The sequence below is a fragment of the Cololabis saira genome, chromosome 9 (assembly GCF_033807715.1).
Source record: "Cololabis saira isolate AMF1-May2022 chromosome 9, fColSai1.1, whole genome shotgun sequence".
Classification (NCBI taxonomy): Eukaryota; Metazoa; Chordata; class Actinopteri; order Beloniformes; family Belonidae; genus Cololabis; species Cololabis saira.
The window spans coordinates 8188889-8212868 of NC_084595.1; the positions used below are offsets into that span (position 1 = coordinate 8188889).

Genomic DNA, 23980 nt, shown 5'->3' on the forward strand with positions numbered 1-23980 from the left:
TTGCCATTTGTGAAAATTCAGTATTGTGATTTATTTACAGTTAACATGATTCATTTGTCTTGAGGAATTGTAGTAAAGAACTGTGGTGTACCTGTTTAGAATTAAATTAAATCTTCCTGTGTGAAGACGAGGTGAACCGTTCCCTTCTTCAGGGAACTAAAGGCTGATATATGGTTCCGCGTTACACCAACGCAGAGCCTACGGCGTAGGGTACGCGTCGATTTAACGCAGAACCGTAATTCAGGCTTAAGATCCGTTTACACCGTGTCATAAATGCATGCGAGCGTCCGACAATCACGTTGAGCTTTGTGACATCGGACGCTCTCTTTCCACACTGAAACCGTTAAACTCGCGGCCAGTTAGGACAGTCCAATACAAAAAAAATAAAGCAATGGAATTGATTTTGTCACTGAAGTTCGATCGCATCGCATGGGCCACGGTTTAATAGTTTACGCAGCCGGCTGCTCTTCCGCCAGAACGAGGCTTTGTGCCCTCCCCTGCTACACGTCATTCGGGCAGCCAATCAGCGCAGAGCCTCATTATCATAGCCCCGCCCCTCAGGATCCCTCACAGATTAGAAACGGTGAAGATAAAGACATGGCTCAGAGGCTGAATTTCTGATTTATGTAGAAAAAACAAGCTTTAGATTGTTTTTAAGACATTCAAGGCCTGTTTAAAATATCCATTAAATGCCATAATAGGTCTCCTTTAAAGGGGAGTTTTTACCTGCCATTACTCACTTAATATGAAGGTCGTGTTCTGGGTCTCTGGAAAGCACCTAGAGACAATTTGTATTGTAATAGATGTTTTAACAATAACATTGAATTGAACTGAATGTTTATAAGTCAAGGAATCTGCAGAACATCATCCCCCAAATCGTCTTTCATTATCTCCAGATTAGATGGTTAGATAATATGAGAAATTTAACAAAATAAATAAATGTAAAACCATTCGTTGAGCAAGAAAATCCAAACCTTTGTAACAGTGAATTATCATGTTCCACATACTGACATGAGAAATGTTTTATGCTGGATGTCCTTCCCGACACAACCCATTCTTATTTATCCAGGCGTAACTTGGACAGTTATGAGGGGAGTAACAGGGCTCGTGATTTGATCGAGCAACCTTCCATTTTGAGGGCAATTGAGTCGACCCACTAACCACTAACCATGCTATCCCCTGTATACTGTATGTAAGTACAGATTCAATTCAATTCAATTTTATTTATATAGCGTCTAATACAACAAAAGTTGTCTCTAGACAAGGGGGGACCCTCCTGCCGAAGGCCAGACTGGGGGAGTCGGGGACGTCAGCAGCACACAGCAGGCAGGTGGAAGCAGCAACGGGATGACCGGGTGTGGGAACTGCAGGCCAGCATGCAGCTCCCGAAGCTCCGGCCCAATCAGCAAGTCCCAGGTTGGGGTGCAGGGTCAGGGAAAGGTTGAGAAGGGGCAGGGCCAGGGAGAGGAGTCTTGACGGACAAATCTCTCCCCCTCTCAGGATGTGCACTGACAAAGTATTAGAAGATCAAGAAGCATCAGGAGCTGAAGGCACAACTGGAGAAATGTGGGTTGTGAAGTTTAGCCACAAACTGGTTCATTCAGAGGGTGAACCATATAAGAGCAGAAAAGCCATTCTTGTTAAGCTGTTCACTTTTGGATCTTTGATAGACCAGCTCGCAATCAGTGTGTGATACATGAACCTAGCCAGCGTCATAGAGTGAGATAAGTCACAGTGAAAAGAGCACTGTATTTCACACTGCCAGCTCACCTGTAACCAGTACTCGAGTTCAGGGGGGATGGCACCCCCCCTGAAATAAAAACGGTCCAAATCACCCCCCCCCCCCCCCTGAAATAAAAACAGTCCAAATCATCCCCCCTGTAAAACTGCTACCCCCCCTTTCCATCCCTTATGTCATTTCATCAATGAATGTGGTTTTACTGCTATTTCAACATTTAGAGTCATCACCAGAAAAATAACTTATTTGACAATTTCCACCTGTTTCAAGTAAATTTTCACTTGAAATAAGTAGGAAAAGATTTATCTTCTCATTCAAGCTAAGATGTGATACATTTCCTGACTCCTTATGGTCCTCTGAGTATTCCAATTTTTGTATTTTGTGTCTCTGTTGTTCCTAGATGACACAGGGATAAAATATATTATACCATTTAGGCGAAAATTGTGTAAAAATGTGTGTTGTTTATAGTTTAAAGAGCTGCAGTGACCTCTATGTTGGTCAGAAGGATTCAAATCTTAGCTTGAATGAATGCTTAAAAAGTCCGCTTTAAAATGATACCAAAGACAATATTGTGAAACATTGACAGATTTCCTGTACATGAGTCTAAACCAGGATATGCAGCAGCATCTAAAATGTAATTTTCTGAACTGCGTGAGCTGATAACTCTGATACAGCTGCCACTAAGGAAGGTTTTATACCAGAATATCATCTACAGACGTGGATATTTTCAAAAATTATAAGCAAGTTTGGTCATCTTGAGTGGTGCTGATATCTGGTCTGGAACATGGTCTAATAAGCAGGAACTGCTTTTCCTCTGCGCTCACTGCTTACAGGAGCTTGTCCGCTCCTTCACATTTCATTTCATTCCCACCTGTCGACCGGAGTGGACAGGTGGGAAGTGAACTGAGCCTGGAAGAGTGGAAGAGCGGAGCTTAACGTCACTTCACATCAGCACAGGACGCTCCGTGTAGGTCAGGTCGTCTCTGCTGCTGCAGGTGGAAGTTTCCCGGCTGCACTAAAGCCTTGGCTGTCGCTCCCGGGACTAAATACACACATCAACTTCACACAAACGTTACCGATGTGGAAGAGCGCGGATCCCGGTGTGGGAGTTGTGTGTGAATTCATATCACTAGAGACCAGTGTGCCGGCTGACAGACAGGATGAGAGAGCTGGGGTTCATCCCACTGTCAGGTACAGCAGTGGTTCCCAAACTGGGGGGCGCGGCGCTATTGCAGGGGGGGCGCGACGTAGGCCTGTGTTGAAAAAATCGATTTCCCAATTCTAAATCAATTTTCATATTAATTCCTAAAAATCGATTCATATGTCTGAAGATCGATTTTTTTTTTGGGGGGGGGGGGTTATTTTATTTATTTATGTATTTTTTTTTTCATCATTACATTACAACTTTTGGTTATTTTTTTGTTTATCCCCAAAAAAGGAATGTTTTGTTGGACACGAGAATAACTGGTGCCATGTTTTTGCCTTTAAATATGTTTAAAGGTATGAAAACATTAAAGTGTTAGGTTATAATTGCATAAATTGTCTATATTTCATTACTTTATATTCTGTCTTGGGGTTACATTTGCAAAGAATGCTAAAAACCAAATGCTCAAAAATTAAAAACCAAAATAGACCGAAAATGGAACAAATAAAAACGGAATGTGGGAAAAAATAAAACCGATTTCATCCGTCTCTGTTTCCTCCCTGGATCTGTTTGGTAATTCTGACCCACATGATGTTTCTGTTTCAGTTCTATCAGCATTCTGGGAGCTGATTGGTCCTTACAGCATCATTAGCTGCCAATACTTGCTGTTTAATCTCAATATAATACTAGTAGTAATATTTTGCATAACTACAGTCATATAATTCATGCAACAGCTCAAAAAACAGTTTTAATAACACTAACCCAAATCAATATCGGAATCGAATCGGATCAAATCAAATCTTGATAATCGATTCTGAATCTTAAGAATCGGAATCGAATCGATTCTTGACATTTGAATCGGCCCCCAGCCCTAGCGCGACGTGGTTGGAAGGTAGATAAATTAAAAAAAATAATAATAATGTAAGACTTTTTATTTCTTTAAGATTTTGCCTTCGATACATCTGTGCAGTGAGAGAGAGACAGGAAATAGGGGGAAGAGAGAAGGGGAATGACATGAAGTTAAAGCTGACATTTTTGCAGAGCAATTGTTGAAATTTTGATTATTTGTTTAGCTGTTGCTTTTTCCTCAGGGAGCTGGTTATTTTTGGAGAAAAATATGTTGAAAGTAATGCATACCGTATTGTACAGTAAAAAGGAAAAAAAAGAAATGTTTTGCACACATGAAGCAAGCCCTCTCACATCACTGAAAGGTGTCATTTTTGTAGAGCAAATGTTCAGATTTTGGCTCCTGTTTGTATTGTTGTTGTTTCAATCTGTGAGCTGGTCAGGTTGAAAATCTATTTTTACATAGATGGACAGTTTTTTCGCACATATGTTCAATATATGAAATAAATTACAGCCGCATTTGAATGCAAAAGATGTGTCTGTGTCTGTGTTGGGGTCGGGGGGGGGGCTCGAAAATTCTGTTACGTACAAAAGGGGGGCCTGGCAAAAAAAGTTTGGGATCCACTGGTGTAGGTCAAGCCGTCTCTGCTGCTGCTGAAGCCTTGGCTGTCGCTCCCGGGACTAAATACACACAACATCTTCACACAAACGTTACCGATGTGGAAGAGCGCGGACCCCAGCGTGGGAGTTGTGTGTGAATTCATATCACCAGAGACCAGTGTGCCGGCTGACAGACAGGATGAGAGAGCTGGGGTTCATCCCACTGTCAGGTACAGTAAGAGCCCTGGCTGGTGCGATCGCTTCCCTTTCACATGTTCTAAAAGCACCTGCAGGTGCTTTTATAAATGCTGCTCTAAAAGCAGGTGCTTTTAGAGCAGCGGTCGGCAACCCAACATGTTGAAAGAGCCATATTGGACCAAAAACACAAAATACAAATATGTCTGGAGCCGCAAAAAATGAAAAGTCTTGTAAAAGCCTTAGAATGAATGAACCTTAGAAAAAAGTCAAAATTTCAAGAAAAAAGTCGAAATATCGAGAAAAAAGTCGAAATGTCAAGATTAATGTTGAAGTACAAATCTCGAGAAAAAAGTCAAAATGTTGAGAAAAAAGTCAAAATCTCGAGAAAAAAGTTGAAATGTCGAGAAAAAATTAGAAATGTCAAGATTAATGTTTAAGTACAAATCTCGAGAAAAAAGTCGAAATGTTGAGAAAAAAGTCAAAATCTCGAGAAAAAAGTCAAAATGACGAGGAAAAAGTCGAAATGTCGAGATTAAAAAAGGAAAGGAAAAAGGAAGAAAAAAAGAGAAAAAAAGGGAAAAAAGAAGAAAAAAAAGAAAAGAAGAAAAAAAAAGAAAAAGAAGAGAAAAAAGGGGAAAAAAAGAGAAAAAAAGAAGAAAAAAAGGAAAAAAAAAGGTCAAACATTTTTGAAAAATCTCCAGGAGCCACTAGGGCGGCGCTAAAGAGCTGCTAGAGCCGCGGGTTGACGACTCCTCTTTTAGAAGATCACTCCCACACAGAACTTTCTTTAGTCTGAACCACGGCAGAAAAGGTAACTTTACCGCATTTTAATGGTATTTTTACGTCTGACCTGCATCCCATCTCTATCTTCCAGAAGTTTACTGACAGTTGAGCCGAGTTATATTTGCCTTGAAAGTTTCATTTCTTGTGCCATATGGAACACCTCCAATCCTTTTGCAGCATCTTTTCTCAGATGTTCGACACACTGTGAAGCTTCTCTCAGTTCCCACTGTTGAATGAATGAAACATTTATAGGAGAGCTTTGCATTATTCAACAAACAACCTATTATTCTCACAAAAGTTAGAAAGCGACTGTAGTCAAAGGAGATATGCTTTAAAGAGAAATGGGCACAAAAGCCACTGAGCCTTTCCTGAAACTGCAAGTGGGGATACAGTATCTTGTCAAAGTGCAGACTTTATGATATTATATATTAATTCAGACAGGAGGCCGTGGATAAATGTGCATGCCTTCACACTAGGGGTGTAACGATACACTAATCTCACCATACGGTACGATACACGATATTGAGGTCACGATAACGATACGATATGATAGCAGTATTTTTTTAACAACCTTGAATGAGGAACATACAGGACTGTCTCAGATAATTAGAATATTGTGATAAAGTCCTTTATTTTCTGTAATGCAATTAAAAAAACAAAAATGTCATACATTCTGGATTCATTACAAATCCACTGAAATATTTGCAAGCCTTTTATTATTTGAATATTGCTGATTATGGCTTACAGTTTAAGATTAAGATTCCCAGAATATTCAATTTTTTTGAGATAGGATATTTGAGTTTTCTTAAACTGTAAACCATGATCAGCAATATTAAAATAATAAAAGGCTTGCAATATTTCAGTTGATTTGTAATGAATCCAGAGTGTATGACATTTTTGTTTTTGTAATTGCATTACAGAAAATAACAATATTCTAATTTTCTGAGACAGTCCTGCATGGGCGTCAGTTTGATTTCAGAAGTGCTGGGGACATTTACCATAAACCTGAGTAAGGTTTGAAAAGTGCTGGGTACGAGCTAGGCCCATTACTTCCGAATTGAGGTTTCATGATAAATAATAGGCATTGCATTAGATGATGCGTATTGACGCGATATTGTCCCCATATTAAAAGCCATCTGCGCGGTCTTATTTAGGTCGTCGGAAACATCATATACATATTGCAAGCCTTTTATTATTTTAATATTGCTGATCATGGCTTACAGCTTAAGAAAACTCAAATATCCTATCTCAAAATATTAGAATATTCTGGGAATCTTAATCTTAAACTGTAAACCATGATCAGCAATATTAAAATAATAAAAGGCTTGCAATATTTCAGTTGATTTGTAATGAATCCAGAATGTATGACATTTTTGGACTCCAGAAAAATAAAGGACTTTATCACAATATTCTAATTTTCTGAGACAGTCCTGTAAACTTGTTTATGTCGTTGTGCTGAACCACTTCCGAATATCCACGGTTACTTTGTGTTAACGGAGCAGCAGAGAGCAGCGTCTTGCTGGTGCAGGAAACTGCGCGCTGGAAGCAGATCAGTGACGGGCACTGGCTGATTTATGGTTCCGCGTTGCACCAACGCAAATCGTACGGCGTAGGATACGCAGGGATGCGAACGTACGGTACGCGACGCTGCGTAAGCTACGCCGTCGATTTAACGCGGAACCATAAATCAGGCGCATTTGTCAGTTTTTTCAGACTTTTCGTCTTTTCAACTGAGCATGAAGACACATAAAGTGAGGGTGCAATGCTGATGCACCCTCGTAGAACCGGGCCTGCAGAACGCAACTTTTAATTCCCAATTCCCAACTCCTACCTGGAGGTGAAGCTCAGTCCTCCCCGCTGTCTGGCACACACATATAAAGATATGGGCACAGACGCAGCAGGTCCTGTTGTCCCGCCACTAAGATTTTGCCGGCCTTAATGTTTCCTGTGTTTTATTTTGTTCATTATTGATAAATTTAGTGTTGATGTGTGTGTGTGACAGACGTGTGTATGGGGCGTTAATGAAAATACGGGACAAATCGCGTCTTACTTAATTATTATTATTATTCTTTTTTTAAGTGGTGGGGACAAATCTGCTCGTCAGACAAAGTGGTGGGGACGCGTCCCCACCGTCCCCGGTGGAAATGACGCGCCTGCAGTCCTGTATGGCTAGAAAAAATTATCTTTTATTTGAAAGACACAAAATACAAAACAATGCTGTGCGGTTGCCCTATTGTTACAGTTTGTAATGCTTTATAATTGTTTAAGTTTTAAAGAGAAAGCCAGGCCAACCATTTTCCACAAACTGAACTAAAAGTAAATGTCAGGTTTGCATTATGCATCTTTAGTTTCAAGTACAATTAAAGCTGCAAGCAGCGATGAACGGGCCCTCGCACTCACGTCAACCGCCCCCCATAAGCATATCAGAAATGACACTTACGACTTCCTATGTCAAACCATTCAAAAGTTATAGCAGAAAAAAGGGACGACCAGTCAGAAGAAGGGGCGGGGCTAATTAAGGCCAAAGAAGCTCAAGGACTCATTACAGAGCCCCATGACACCACCCACAACTTCCTATGTCAAACCATTCAAAAGTTATAGCATGAAATAGGGACAACCAATCAGAAAAAGGGACTGGGCTAATTGTCACCAATTTTGGTCAAGGACTCAATGTTGAGTCCCATGACACCACCCACAACTCTTTATGTCAAACCTTTCAAAAGTTATGGCAGAGAAAAGTTTTCTAGGGGGCGCTGTTGAGCCATTAGGCCACGCCCATTAATGCAAACCATGAAATATCAAATTTATCGCTAGGCCTGGCTTGCATGCAAAATTTGGTGGCTTTTGGAGAACAATCAAATATGGACCAATCAGATGAAGGGGAGGCGCGCTTTTTGGCATCTTGCGTTGTCACGGTTACACTTTTGAAAGAGAAAAGTAATGCGTGTAGTCGCAGGATGGAGACGCAAATTTTGATGTATAACACATCTGGGTACACGTTAAGGTTCGGGCCGTATTAATTGCGGAAGGAATGGCATAAATTGCGCCAAAATTACACAATTAATTAAAAATGGCCAACTTCCTGTTTGGTTTTGGCCATGGCGCAAATAGACTTTTCTTTAAGTTGCGACATGATACAGGTGTGTACCAATTTTCGTGCATGTACGTCAAACCGTATTGTGGGGCTTGAGGCACAAAGTTTTCAAGGGGGCGCTGTTGAGCCATTAGGCCACGCCCATTAATGCAAACCATTAAATATCACATTTTTCGCCATGCCTGGCTTGTGTGCAAGATTTGGTGACTTTTTGGGCCGTTTAGGGGGGCAAAAAGGACCTCCTTTCGTTGAAAGAAAGAAAGAAAGAAAGAAAGAAAGAAAGAAAGAAAGAAAGAAAGAAAGAAAGAAAGAAAGAAAGAAAGAAAGAAAGAAAGAAAGAAAGAAAGAAAGAAAGAAAGAAAGAATATATTTACAAATATTATGGAAGACAACACAGTAAGCAGGCTATTAATTAATGACATCAATAACCATTTACCCGATTTTTGTTATCTGTGACTGTGATTGTGGGAAAGTATGACGAGGGGGTGTCATATACTGATGATATAATTAGCAGGAGACAGGATTGCATGTGTGGAGTTAACAGCAGAGGGCACTGTTGTCACGTTGGTGCGTGTGCAGGCTGTTCAATAAAGCTGGTCGCTGAAGCTCAAGGTCTGGATTTAATTCGAGATATATCTAGTGAATATCTAACAATGGCGACGAGGATGACAATTTACAGTCATAGCAGGATCTGAAAAAGTGTAGTTAACTCGTCAGGGAAGATGGATAGCTCCCTGCCAAAGTTTGACTGCTACAAAGAGCCTGCCACGTTGGGACCGCGCTGGACAAGATGGTTAACTGCGTTTGAGCTGTACGCGGACGGGAAAGGCTTAATCCTGGATGACGATGTGGAAGCTAAGGTGACTCAAAGAAGACGGGCTTTGCTTTTACACCACGCCGGTACGGATGTACAAGATGTTTTCTCAACATTATTACATACGGGGGGACCAGCAGACTATGATGCGGCGGTTGCTGCACTGAATGATTACTTCGTACCGCAGGTGAATACGGCATTTGCGCGCCAGACTTTCTATCAAATATCACAGAAACCGGGAGAAACAGTACAGCAGTTTGTGACGAGATTACGCCAGGCTGCTAAAGACTGTGCTTTCGCTGCAGACATGGATAATCAGATGAGAGATGCCGTGCTGAGCAGGTGCACGTCGGACTATGTTAAGAGAAAGTTACTGGAGGAGCCTAACCTGACACTGGCACGCGCTCTGGAGGTAGCGGCACAGTGCGAACGAGTAGAGATGCAGATGGCTGCGATGAAGGTGAGCGACGACAGCGGTGCAGCAGGGGGAGAGGCAGTGAATCGGGTCTACAAAAAGGGAGGAAAATTCCCGAGGAAGACATCATATTCCCGTGAAGAGGGAAGAGAGAAAGTGTGCTTCAGATGTGGACATAAAGATCACTTCGCCAAGGACCCAGTCTGCCCGGCGAGAGGACAAACATGCAGAAAATGCAATGGAAAGGACCATTACGCCAAAATGTGCAAATCAAAAGGTAAAACCAAACAGACAGTAAAATGTGTAGAAACAGAGGATCAAGATAGAGACTATGCATTTGTAATGGACAGTTACTCTAACACAGAGAGGGTCACGTTCAATGTTGGCGGTGTAGAGTTACTTATGATAATTGACTCAGGTGCTTCAAGTAACATAGTCGATGAGGACACCTGGGAAATGCTTAAAGACAAAAAGATAAAATGTATCTCCTCCAAGGCAGCTGGCAAACCACTGTACCCATACTCTTCAAAGGTGCCTATACCAGTTAAGGGTGTGTTCAAGTGCCAAATAAGCATAGGAAAACGTGACACTGAGGCTGAGTTCACAGTAATACAAGGACAAGGAGAGCCACTACTCAGTAAAGGAACTGCCATCAAACTGGGCGTACTGAGGGTGGGTGCAAACATATCCAGAGTGACTGATATAAAATCAGAGATACAGCAACAATACCCAAAGCTGTTTCAGGGGGTTGGTAAACTTAATACTAAGCAGATTAGTTTACACATTGATGAGAGGGTAACACCTGTGGCACAACCCCTGAGACGTGTACCATTCCACCTAAGGGAAGCAGTAGATAAAAAGATAAATCAGCTGCTAAAAATGGACATTATTGAGAGAGTGGAGGGACCCACACCGTGGGTGAATCCGGTCGTGGTCGCCCCAAAAGCAGCTGAGGATGATATCAGGATGTGCCTCGACATGAGGAGAGCAAACGCAGCTATCATCAGAGAAAGACACCCAATTCCCACAGTGGATGAGCTTCTACAAGGGATGAATGGATCAGTCACTTTCAGCAAACTGGACTTGAAGTGGGGATACCACCAGCTAGAGCTCACACCAGAGTCGAGGGGTATCACCACATTTGCTGTACATGCCGGTACTTTCAGGTACAAAAGACTCATATTTGGTGTTTCATCAGCAAGTGAACAATATCAGCATGAAATTGCAACGGCATTAACCGGCATCGAAGGGGTGGAGAATATTTCTGATGACATCATTGTTCATGCCCCAGACCAGGAGACCCATGATCAGCGACTCCATGCTGTTCTGAAGAGGCTGGAAAGCTGTGGGCTGACACTAAATGCAGACAAGTGTCAATTCAACATGGACAAGCTAATATTCATGGGCATTCTACTCTCACAAAAGGGCATCGGCCCCACGGCAGAAAGAGTGAGAGCTGTAGCTGAGGCACGGGAGCCAGAGAATGCATCAGAGGTACGCAGCTTTCTGGGTTTAGCTGGGTACAGCAGCCGGTTCATACCCCAGTTTGCCAGCATATCAGAGCCGCTGCGGAGACTCACTAAAAAAGACACACCATTTCATTTTGGGCCAGAGCAGAAGCAAGCGTTTCGAATGCTTAAGGAAAAATTAGCTAAAGCTGGCACTCTGGCATATTTTGACAAAGATGCTCCCACCAAAGTTATAGCAGATGCCGGACCAGTTGGCATAGGAGCAGTTCTAGTACAAGAACAAAAGCGAGAAATGGTGCCGATATGTTATGTAAGCAGAAGCTTAACAGACTGTGAAAGGAGATATTCGCAAACTGAGCGAGAGGCACTCGCTTTAGTTTGGGCCTGTGAAAGACTGCACCCATACATTTATGGAAAAAAGTTTGACTTAGTGACAGACCACAAGGCCCTGGAGGCCATTTACAGTCCCACATCAAAACCATGCGCCCGTATTGAACGGTGGGTGTTGAGGCTCCAACCATATGATTTTAGGGTGGTCCATATTCCCGGAAAAGACAATATTGCAGACCCCCTATCACGACTGCTGGGAATAAGTGCGATGGAGCAGACTCACAAACATGGAGCTGAGGAATATGTGAGGTTTGTTGCCACGAATGCCACCCCAAGAGCACTAACTACGAGAGAAGTTGAGGAGGCTTCATCAACAGACGAAGAACTAAGAGAGGTGAGAAATGCTGTACAAAGCGGCTGCTTTGACAAGTGCCAGGCATATGCACCAATAGCATATGAGCTGTGTGTGATTGGACAGTTAGTGTTGAGAGGGACACGTATTATTCTGCCACACACATTCAGAGCCAGGGCCCTAGCTTTGGCCCATGAGGGACATTTAGGCATAGTAGGCACAAAGCAGCACCTCAGGAGTAAAGTATGGTGGCCAGGAATGGATAGGGCTGCAGAAAAACATGTGAAATCATGTCACGGATGCCAGATAGTAGCACGACCCGATGTACCTGAGCCACTACGACCTACAGCACTTCCAGATGGGCCGTGGCAAGATGTTGCTACTGATTTATTGGGCCCACTACCAACAGGACATTCTATACTGGTAGTCATAGACTATTACAGCAGATATTATGAATATGATATTTTACAGTCAACTACTACAGAGAAGGTGATAGACAGTCTAGAGAACATTTTCAGTCGTCACGGGCTCCCCATCACCATTAGATCTGATTGTGGGCCTCAGTTCATGTCAGCACAGTTCCAGTCATTCTGTCAGGAAAATGGAATACGACATGTGAAAACGACACCAAAGTGGGCACAAGCCAACGGTGAAGTGGAAAGGCAAAATGCTTCACTGATGAAGAGGATACGCATTGCACAATCTGAAGGATTGGACTGGAAAAGGGAACTTCGAAAGTATGTCACAATCTACAGATCTATCGATCATTCCACAACAGGAAAGAGCCCTGCAGAGCTGCTCTTCAAAAGGAAAATCAGAGGAAAGCTCCCGGATATAACAACACCAGAAAGAGATCTGGAAACCAGAGACACAGACGCTGAACGGAAAGCAAAGTCAAAGATCTACACAGACAATAAAAGCAGAGCAAAACACTCAAACGTAACAGTTGGAGATCAGGTTTTACTGAAGCAAGATAAGGTAGACAAGTTTTCCACTACATTCAACAAGACACCACACAAGGTAATCAGTAAGGACGGTAACAATGTGGTTGTTAAGTCACCAAGCGGAGCTACATACTCCAGGAACACCACATTTGTCAAAAAGTACTATGCTGAGGACCCGGCTCCACAATCAACCAACAAAACACAGATGACATGGACTGAGAAGGTGGAGCACGGGAACAGACAGACCCCAGAGTCCAGCACAGAGACTCACACTGAGAAGATCATACCTGAGCCTCTCACACCCAAGTATGAGAGACCTCATAGGCAGATAAAACTGCCCCAGAGACTAACTGACTTTATCATAAAGTAGATAAACGTGTAAAGGAAACAGGGTTCCACAGTTGTAGTTGGATGACGGTGATGTTTGTTCTAGGTTAAGATGGAGACTGTTAAAAGATAAGAAAAAAGTGAAGGATGTTCTAAAAAAAAAAATGTTTAAAAGCAATGTCCAGGTATGGAAATGTTTTCAGTTTTTTATGTAGAGTTTGAGTTCAATCCTAAGTAAGGGGGGGATGTCATATACTGATGATATAATTAGCAGGAGACAGGATTGCATGTGTGGAGTTAACAGCAGAGGGCACTGTTGTCACGTTGGTGCGTGTGCAGGCTGTTCAATAAAGCTGGTCGCTGAAGCTCAAGGTCTGGATTTAATTCGAGATATATCTAGTGAATATCTAACAGGGGGGGCATTTCACGGCAGGGGGGCTGAATCCGCCACAACACCGGCAAGTAAGTTTGGCCTCGGGCCAATTTTTTTCGGAGCAACTGAATGGTAGAACATCACATCAATCAGGCGAAACATGTTTTTTTTCTACTAAACAAAACTTTTTTTCCCTTTATCTATAGGCTACTAGTATTATTATACTATTATATCTTGTACAAAAAAGTAATTTAAGAAAGTCATTAGTTTAAATAAAGTAACTTGAATTTGCTACAGACTGTTATTAGTGTGTTATTACTGCTTTAGCGCTACTCTGTGGCTCCGTTATAACCGCTTAAGTAACTTGGTGATAATAATATTATTTTCTGCCAAGCTACTAACAAATGCAGTCCTTCTTTAAAATACACAGAACGACATTAAACACATGAAAAACCCATGATATGAACAGTAGCACAGTAGTCAGTGCACATGGAGCAGCAGCTCTGTCTGCTGAAGCGAGTGAGAGGATATGCAAATGAGGCGGATTTTCCTAGTATTTTTACACATATAATGGACGTTTTACCATTTAAAAGACCAACAGCAAAACTCAAGGTAAGTTATCATTTGTATTTTTCACAGTTAAAACCACAACAAATCACTTTAAAGCAAGCAAGTACGTCTTACCATTTGAACAGCTCCAGGAGTTTTGTCGGGAGTCTGTGCCTACGTTACTCCTGAATATTTGTGTGCACCTCTAATTAAGGCCCCCCTATGCTACAGGTGACAGGGAACTATACACAATTGTGTGCGTCCGGAATCATGAAGATTCTACTTTTATTTTATTTTATCTTTTCTAAATAAAGGCTTCGAATTCTCTATGAAATTGTCGTGTTTGTGATAGTAAATAATTAAAAACATATATATATATATATTTATCAGATTTTCAATTGTCATCTGACGGGCCAGATATTATTGGAGACGGGCCAATTTTGGCCTGCAGGCCGCCAGTTGCCGACCACTGGTTTACAGCTTAAGAAAACTCAAATATCCTATCTCAAAAAATTTGAATATTCTGTGAATCTTAAACTGTAAACCATAATCAGCAATATTAAAATAATAAAAGGCTTGCTTATGTGTGTATACCTGAAGTGTGACTACCTGCAGAACGTATTTTAGCATGAAAGCTTTCATATTTAACGTACATCAAGCATCCTGTATCATAGCTACATGTCTGCCGTTTGTAGCAAAGCAAACCGCGTGAAAATCGGTTGAAAATTAAGCAAGTTATAGTTATTTTACTTATGCAGACACCTCCTAGCGATACCGATCCAAGATGGCGGCCACGCCCGACGTTCTCAGGCAGTCAATGCGGCGCCTCGACCAAGATGGCGGCCGCGCTGAACATCAGCCCCTCCCCCCGCGGGAGCTGCGCGCGCAACGCCCCCCCAAGCCCCTTCACCCCCCCACCACCCCTCCCCCCGTCCTCCTGCGGGAGCTGCAGCCCCTCCCCTCCCCTCTCCTCTACTCTGCTGACAGAGAAGGATCAGACCAGCCTGTCAGACAGACTGATCGAACATAAATATTATTTAAAAATAATAATGTTCGACACAATTTCATAGAATTAACTGTAGCTTTAAACAACACATTAAACAATATATTTAGGGAGTTACGGAGGTGAAAGGACATAAGAAAAAAAAATGTGATTTATTTTAAAATAAGTTCATATTTTGAAAAAAATAGAGTTACAAACTTTAAAAAAACCTATAGGTACCAGTGTATGATTTTTTAGTCATGTTGAAAGGTATATAAATCTGACATTTAATTGACATTTAACAAAACCTCTGATTTTAAATTATTATTTTACCAAAAAATTCAGAGTGACGAAAAATGCCAATTCCTTTCAAGTTCTGACCACGATACGCGACACGGTCAATAAGGAACATACTGACAATCATATGTGTTGATTGCTTTAACATTGGATGAACGAAACAGCAATGACAGCACATAATTTGATGAAAAATGTATACCTGACCAAAAGGTGGCGCTATGGATTTCAATCCAAGATTGTCATATCCACTTGTTCAGAATGGAAGCCTGATTACATGTATTGATTTTGGGTTAATTCTGACCAATTATGTTTAAGTTACAACAACTTTTATGTTCATGGCGAGACACCAAAATTTGACACCCTCTAACGGCCACGCCCTTCGATAAGAACGTACAGTTTTCTCTGTCAGTCATCGTCAATGTCTTACCTATTAAAGTGACCAGCTTTGAGATCATTAATCTCATCTCGCTTGGAGCACAGATGCATACTACAAGACATGACAATTCCTGGTGCCAACAGGTGGTGCTACAACCGATCCTGAATATTCCACCATAGATGTCTTCAGGCTCAGCCTACAATCATACACATACGTTTTCGACCACATCAAATCATGTATTGCTGAATTACAGCCAATTGATGTTTGATGGCGAAGCTTAAAAATGACCTCAAACTTCGCCGAATCACTACGGTCAAGCCCTCTGCTGAAAACTTAAAAGCTTCGCAATTTAGCGTCGGCCATGTGTATAGATTGTACAAACCAAGTTGTGAGCCAATTCGATAAAATCTCTAGGAGGAGTTCGTTAAAGTACGAGGCCTAGAAATGATCAGAATTCATGAAAAATGACATTTTCTGTTCAAAATGCCGGACTTCCTGTGTAACTTAGACCATGGGTCCAAAAGACTTTTTTGTAGCTCTTTGTCTAATATAATACTCACATAAAGGTCAGTGCTGTAAGTCAAACCATATTGTGGGGCTCGTCAAAAAACATAAAATAGGTGGCGCTATAGAGCCCATTCTTGTGGACCCATGCCTGTCGCCCATAAAATACGTAATTTTACGCGACTCTGGAAGCGTGTGCAAAATTTGGTGAGTTTTCGAGCATTTTAAGGCCTCCAAAAAGGCAATTTATTTACGGCGAGAATAATAATAATAATAATAATAAACATCACAGATACAATAGGGTCCTCGCACTTTCAGTGCTCGGGCCCTAAATATTTATCCATAAACTGAATAGTTTCTCTCATGAATGACTTGACTTTTTTCTTTTCCAGGAATTTAACAACTTACATTAAATAAATAAATAAATAAATACATACATAAATAAATAAATATATACATAAATAAATAAATACATAAATAAATAAATAAACTATAAAAAGTCCCAAACTCAAAATGCAACATGACTGTTATTTATCTTACGACAGAGCTAAGAGCTTCAGCCACATGCTCAGGTTTGATTGATTGATTGATTGATTGATTGATTGATTGATTGATTGATTGATTGATTATACGTTCCTTCAGGTAATCTGTTTCAAAACATCACTTGTCTGTTTCATCATTGAAAGATTTGTGTTCGTTTGTCTGGTGAACCAAAAGAAAACTAGTGGAATAGAATCACAGGTTAATACAACTTTTAATGTGTCAGGTACAAGGTTTTCCGGCCAGAGGTACATTTGTCTCAGACCAAGTGGGTAGGAGAGTAATGCTCACCCGGTCATCGATCCAGTTCCTTTTTATACTAGAAAGGGGGGTGTTCTTTGCAAATGAATTTCATTGGTGGAGCCAGCTACGGGAAAGACCCCTTAACGTGTCACTTCCAACTCTTCATTTCCTTTCCCTGGGGTGTCAAGCCGAGGTCACAGGTGAGATCCCCCAAAGCTAAGCGTCTGCTTTTACCCACCGTCTCCTCTCCAACAATGCTATGTGTATCGTATTTAACCTCTAATCTAGTCTACCTGTACCACCAGGGGGGGTTTGGCTCCGTGTCTTAATCAATACGAGGTTACTTTGAATATGAAGAGAGAGCCCACGGGTGTTAAATTCTTTGAGCTTTAACAATTTCATGAAATCCTAACATGTTGATGATCATTAATATCTCTTTATCTCTCCAATTAAAAAAAACTTGTGTGTTTTGTGTTAAAACAAAATATAAAAATAAACTCTTTTGCATTGTAGCTTTTTTAATCTACTGTTTATTTTTTGTTATTTCTATTATGGAGGGCGGGGTGCTTTTGTCTGTTTTGTTTTTATACATGACCTTAGACATGAAAAATAATAATATACATGAAAATGTTATAAAAAAAAAAACATTAGATTTTTGAGATTTACCCTTAAATATCCAATAATCACCATATAATCATCTGTCCAGTGTTTCTTAATCCCTAAACTTGTTCAACAATTTACCAATGACATCACACCCTGCAAACTGAAGCTGAACTATGTAGTAAGTAGTAAGTAGTATGTAATAAGTATGAGTAGAGCTGGGTATCGATTCAAATGACAAGAATCGATTCGATTCCGATTCTTAAGATTCAGAATCGATTATCACCATTTGATTCGATTCGATCCGATCCGATTCGATATTGATTTGGGTTAGTGTTGCCTGGATTATATGACAATAAAAATAACTATTGAAATAATAATTTCACAATAACTATTGTGAAATAACTAAGAAATAGGCATAGGCATTTCAATATCCATTTAAAGTGCAAAAAAAGAAAGCAATTGCAACAGCTCAAGCAGTAAACAAATTATTTTAGCTTGTCTGATTTATTGTGTCACCAGACACAGCTGGACATGAAGCACCGGCATTTTTCAGGTATGTGTCTGTGTAACTGTGTCCGATAACAGAGAAACCAAACAAGCTATAGTAAATATAGATAATATGAACTTCATTGAACTAATATAACATTTAGAAATTTAAGCTGAAATGTCCAGCATTTTCTCTAAAGAAAAGTTCATTTAGTTCAGGAGTTTTCAAAACTACTGGGACTACTGGGATTAAAGTTCACCAGGCAAAAATGTAATGATGAAAACGAAAAGAAAAAAAAAATATATATATATATATATATATTTTTTTTTTTTAATAAAAAAAAATGAAAAAAAAAACGATCTTTAGACATTCAAATCGATTTTTAGGAATTAATATGAGAATCGATTTAGAATCAGAAAATCGATTTTTTCAACACAGGCCTAAGTATGAGCTAAAAAAGCAGCTGGAAAGAGATCCTGCGTGGTTACTGATAGAGATGCCGATGCATGTAACACTATATCACATATAAATGAGCTGATATAATTCAGGTTTTGAATGACTAAAGGGACACCGTTGTCATCAGGGTCCTCCTGCTGACGCAGACGAAGACAACGTTTTTTAAAGGCTTGAAAGACGTAGTCTGTTATTAAATGGGAAGGCTGGAACAAAGTGCTTAAGAAAACCAGGGAAGCTCATGTCGTCTCTAAGCTTCTTCTGTCAAAAGTTCTTTTTTTATACCCAGAATTCAAGCTTTTTTGGAAATCCACCTTGTTTTCCCTGGGAAATGGACTGATTAGCAGAAGTATTGGATCATTTTCTCCACCAGGAAACCTTTGGATCCGTGCATACCGTACATCCTCTCCCCTGTGAGGTAGGAAGAGTAAACCTTTGTTGTTTTGCAAGTAAAATGCCTGTTGGGAATCTTTAACCCTCATCCTAATTAGTCCATCCTAATTTGCATCACTTCAAGCTCTTCGCTTCATTTTACACATTATGCCCCCCGGGAATCCAAGATTACAATATTATTTCAGTATCGCTGTGACCCATGTGAGCCATCTATTCCTCAGATTCCTGGATCCAGTCCATGGTTCTGGCATAAGAGCCCGATACGCCCACTCGTACATCTGTAGCTGACCCGAGCAGCTTTACTACCACAGATATCTGTGATCCAGTCCATGGTTCTAGCAGAAGAAGAGAATCCTACGCCCACTCGTACATCTGATACATCTGTCAGCTCCAGCTGATGGAGCAGCTTCACCCTCACAGCAGGAAATCTGGGATCCAGTTCATCCCATAACGCCATCAGCCCCTCGGCCATACTCAGTACTGGAGTTGAGGGGGGACGAGGGGGGATGAGGGGGGATGGCATCCCCTCCTGAAATAAAAACGGTCCAAATCATCCCCCCTGTAAAACTGCCATCCCCCCTTTCCATCCCTTATGTCATTTCATCAATGAATGTGGTTTTACTGCTATTTCAACATTTAGAGTCATCACCAGAAAAATAACACCAGAAAAATTACTTATTTGACCATTTTTACCTGTTTCAGGTAAATTTTCACTTGAAATAAGTAGGAAAATCTGCCAGTGGGAAAAGATTTATCTTCTCATTACAAGCAAAAAAATCTTGTTCCACTGGCAGATTTTTTTTACTTATTTCAAGTGAAAATCTACTTGAAACAGGTGAAAAAATTTGTTTTTTCCAGTGATGATTCTTGTTTTAAGTGTAATGAGATTTCTTTTACTAAAATGAGACATTTTAACTAGAAATAAGACAAATATTCTTGTTAAGATTTTGAGTTTTTGCAGTGATCCATTTTACTTATCCTGTGAAGGACAGAGTCATATTGATAAGTTCAGAAAACTGTTTTTTATTGTTGTGTTTTGATGTATTTGATGTAAGCCCAGTGGATATTTAAAGCTTACAGAAGGCTGCATTTAACTGCTGCTATGTCATTCCTGCAGGATTTCTGCAGGTGTTTTGGTCACTGCTATTATTTGTAATATATTATATTATTTGTAATCAGCACAAATTATCTGTCCCCATATGATAAAATCCACCATCCCACCTGATTGTTTTTTACAACTCGAGTTCTGGGCAGACTTAAGTCCCTGGTTCTCAGCTCATCCAAACAGAGCAGGATTTCTGGGTGAATCTTCTCAGGTAACAGTCAGTGGGAGAGCAGGAGGGAATAATGGGAACATCAATACTGCAATCAGCTTTAGTCTTCATTACAGTCACTGAGGCCGAACACGACAACAATCAGTCCCTGTTTACTTCCCTTTGGCTGGTGAGAGTGATGGAAATGTGTTATTTCTCACACGCTTTCAGGGTCAGCTCTGGTTTTACGAATACTGAGTCCAGAAAACTGAAATAGAGATACAGGATGGGATTTTAAAGGGTGGCAGCGTTTCAAACGTTCCTCCCCTGCTTTAAGTGTTAATGTAAACCAACTGGGAGCCACTAGGGCAGGGATATTCAACTGGCGGCCCACGGGCCACTTGCGGCCTGCCAGGAGCTTTTATGTGGCCCCTGGTCATATTTCAAAAAAGGGAGGGAAAGTAGTGTTGTCCCCATCGATCGGCGTCACTTCCGGCCGGTAAGCGAAACTAACATGGTTTACATATCGCATTATGTTAATAAAAGATGCTTGGTAGCCTTTTCAGTTGGTTAATGATTCATTGGACAGTGTTTGTACATGTTAATCTCTGATGTTTTTTACTACTTTGGATTTTTTGCCAGTGTTGCACAGTGATAATGTTTTTGTCACATTATTTGTTATTAACCTCCGTTTATAGAGGACTTGTTTACATCATTAGGCTTCGAGGATTGGCCTGAAATGTTTTTCATTTGAATCTCTAAATGAGGACTTTGCATTTCAGACGGACTTCTAAGCCTCCTATAATTTCATGCGATTGTTTTGTTTTGCTGATATAATGCACAGATGTGTCATAAATAAAGGAGCTTATGGTTAATATTTTGGTTCCTTATTTATAACATCAAACTGGCTACTATGGACTGAAATGCTTGTGCCCAATGCTTAATATAATATTCAAATAAGGAAATCTTGGTGGAAAGTGGTGCTTTGTCATTATGGCGTGTTTTATTAAAAGTAGGTCAATATCAACTTCATTAAGTTTGCACAATGCATGGTTTCAAAATGAACTTGCATTTAAAATAATATTTCTTTATCTGAATATTATATTTAACATTCACAATGACTAAATCTGGAGACAATTAATACATAATTCATATGTAAACTAGACAGATATATTCTCCTGCTCATTCCTGAGCACAAATGTATTATATATACATAAATCTTTGTCTTTGAGTGCAAAATACATTTTGAAAACACCCAAATTTTCCAGTGCGGCCCCCTCCCTACAGTCCTTTTGCAGATGTGGCCCCGGCCTAATCTAGTTGAAGACCCCTGCACTAGGGGCTTCAATTTCATGAATACATTTGAAGCAGTGAGCTGGTGTAAAACATCAGTGTAATAATTCTTATGTTTATGTATAAAGTGCCACAGAAAAACCTTTCAGTTGTCTGAAATGAACTTTGGGTATAAGCTATTTACACAACTGACAAATGTAGTATGATGGCAATTATCTGTAAAGGTCAGAGCAGCTGGAAGGTCAGACAGTCAGTGGTCTGAGTTTGGCGAATAAATCAGTAGAATAATTATTTACACTGTATGTGTATTGATTTTTGTGGTTTGCTGACGTCACCAGATTCACCACTGGGGTGATTTGTGTGCAGTTGATCTTTGAAATGACATTTTTTTTAACACCACAACTTCCTTCATGCACTGTGCGTAAATGTGGTGCCACCACATAGACAGTACTGGAGTTGAGTGGAGATGGCATCCCCCCTGAAATAAAAACGGTCCAAATCATCCCCCCCTGAAATAAAAACGGTCCAAATCATCCCCCCTGAAATAAAAACAGTCAAAATCCTCCCCCCTGTAAAACTGTCATCCCCACTTTCCATCCCTTATGTCATTTCATCAATGAATGTGGTTTTACTGCTATTTCAACATTTAGAGTCATCACCAGAAAAATAACACCAGAAAAATAACTTATTTGACAATTTTCACCTGTTTCAAGTACATTTTCACTTGAAATAAGTAGATCTGCCAGTGGAACAAGATTTATCTTCTCATTACAAGCAAAAAGAATCTTGTTCCACTGGCAGATTTTTCTACCTATTTCAAGTGAAAATCTACTTGAAACAGATGAAAATTGTTGTTTTTTCCAGTGATGAGTCGTGTGTGTAATAAGATTCTTTTACTAAAATGAGACATTTTAACTAGAAATAAGACAAATATTCTTGTTAAGATTTTGAGTTTTTGCAGTAATCCATTTTTAGGACAGAGTCATATTGATAAGTTCAGAAAACTGTTTTTTATTTTTGTGTTTTGATGTATTTGATGTAAGCCCAGTGGATATTTAAAGCTTACACAAGGCTGCATTTAACTGCTGCTATGTCATTCCTGCAGTATTTCTGCAGGTGTTTTGGTCACTGCTATTATTTGTAATATATTATATTATTTGTAATCAGCACAATTATCTGTACCCATATGATAAAATCCACCATCCCCCTGATTGTTTTTTACAACTCGTGTACTGCTCACGACTGTATCTGCCTCTTTATCTTAGCGCTGGCACCACATTTACGCACCGTTCCATTTACGCACCGTGCGTAAATGTGGTGCCACCGCAATAGACAACAAATAACGGTGTCGAATCAGCTCCAACTAACTTTATAAACTCACCTATCCACGCTGATGACGCACAGAGTCATTATAGAAGCAGTGCAGCACATTACATCCATCCCGATGAAGATGTTGCAGAAAACCTCCCCAAAGAGCCACTCGCCCCCGGTGAGATCCGTCACGATCACGAACGGCATGACGACCGTGGCCACGGACAGGTCTGCCACGGCCAGGGACACCAGCAGGTAGTTGGAAGGCTGGCGGAGCTTCTTCACCACGCACACCGCGATCACCACCAGCGTGTTCCCCATCACCGTGACGGCCGTGATGACCGCCAGCATCGCCCCGATGAGGATCTTCTCCGGCCGGCCGAACTCCTGCAGCTGCTCCCCGCACGACTCGTTCCACATGTTCGTGGTTCTGGCTGTGAGGAGGACGGAGGAGAGAAGAAGCAGCAGAATAATGCCATGGATCTCGGCTGGACATCACGACAATGGTGTCCCGACGGAGGAGCAGGGGACGCGTCTCCAGCGCGCTCCAGTTACGCGCATGTTTGGATAAACCGGAGCAGCAAAGTCTACGGTGCTTTGGAATGACGCGCAGGGGAGGGGTGTATGGCAAGCCATAGGAACCATAAATCGAGCTTGATTTAGCGCGTTGCCGAATAAAAGGCCGTTAAGAACGCCGTTTTGTGCGGTGGCCGACAAGGACCAGACACATACATTAACTTTTTTTTTACATTTGTATCGTAACAATTGTGTCTCTTGTTTGATGAGGAATCTGCTGTTCCTGAGAAACCTCTACCCCCACAAAGACAGAACCAACACGCAGCAAATCGCCAGTTTGTGGTCTGGCAGCACGGGCGCTCTGGTGCTTCTGTAGAATGGAACCTTTATGAGGATTACTGCAAATATTTTGATATTGTTTTTTTTTCTTCCATTTTTTCCTGTACAGTTGTTTTTGTGTGTGTTTAAAATAAAGACATTTGTGCAAAACAAGACAGACTTTTAACACACCTTTCAGAAAATAGAAAAATTCTTGAACTTTGTCATTTGCATAGTGACAGCAGTTATGTACGGTGGCCGACAAGGACCAAACGCACTGCAACGTCCTAATGCGTCTCAGTTAAGGAAAACGGCTTCAAGTACAGAAAGGATTCAAATTCACAAACTCAAAACGAGGTACAAAAAGAGGAACATGGTGCAAATGAAAAAACGTGCTGCAAAAAAACAAAAACAAATGCAGCATCATCAAACGCG

General features: G+C 40.8%; 1 protein-coding gene across 1 annotated transcript in view; it reads right to left on the bottom strand.

The window, feature by feature from the left end:
- htr7c (5-hydroxytryptamine (serotonin) receptor 7c) overlaps positions 1–23241 on the bottom strand; it is a 58947-nt gene extending 35706 nt beyond the window's left edge. Inside the window, exon 1 of the mRNA XM_061729801.1 lies at positions 22782–23241. Coding sequence (XP_061585785.1) covers positions 22782–23131 — 350 coding nt within the window. The 5' untranslated portion in view covers positions 23132–23241. The remainder of the gene's footprint in view (positions 1–22781) is intronic.
- Between the last annotated feature and the right edge of the window lie 739 nt (positions 23242–23980).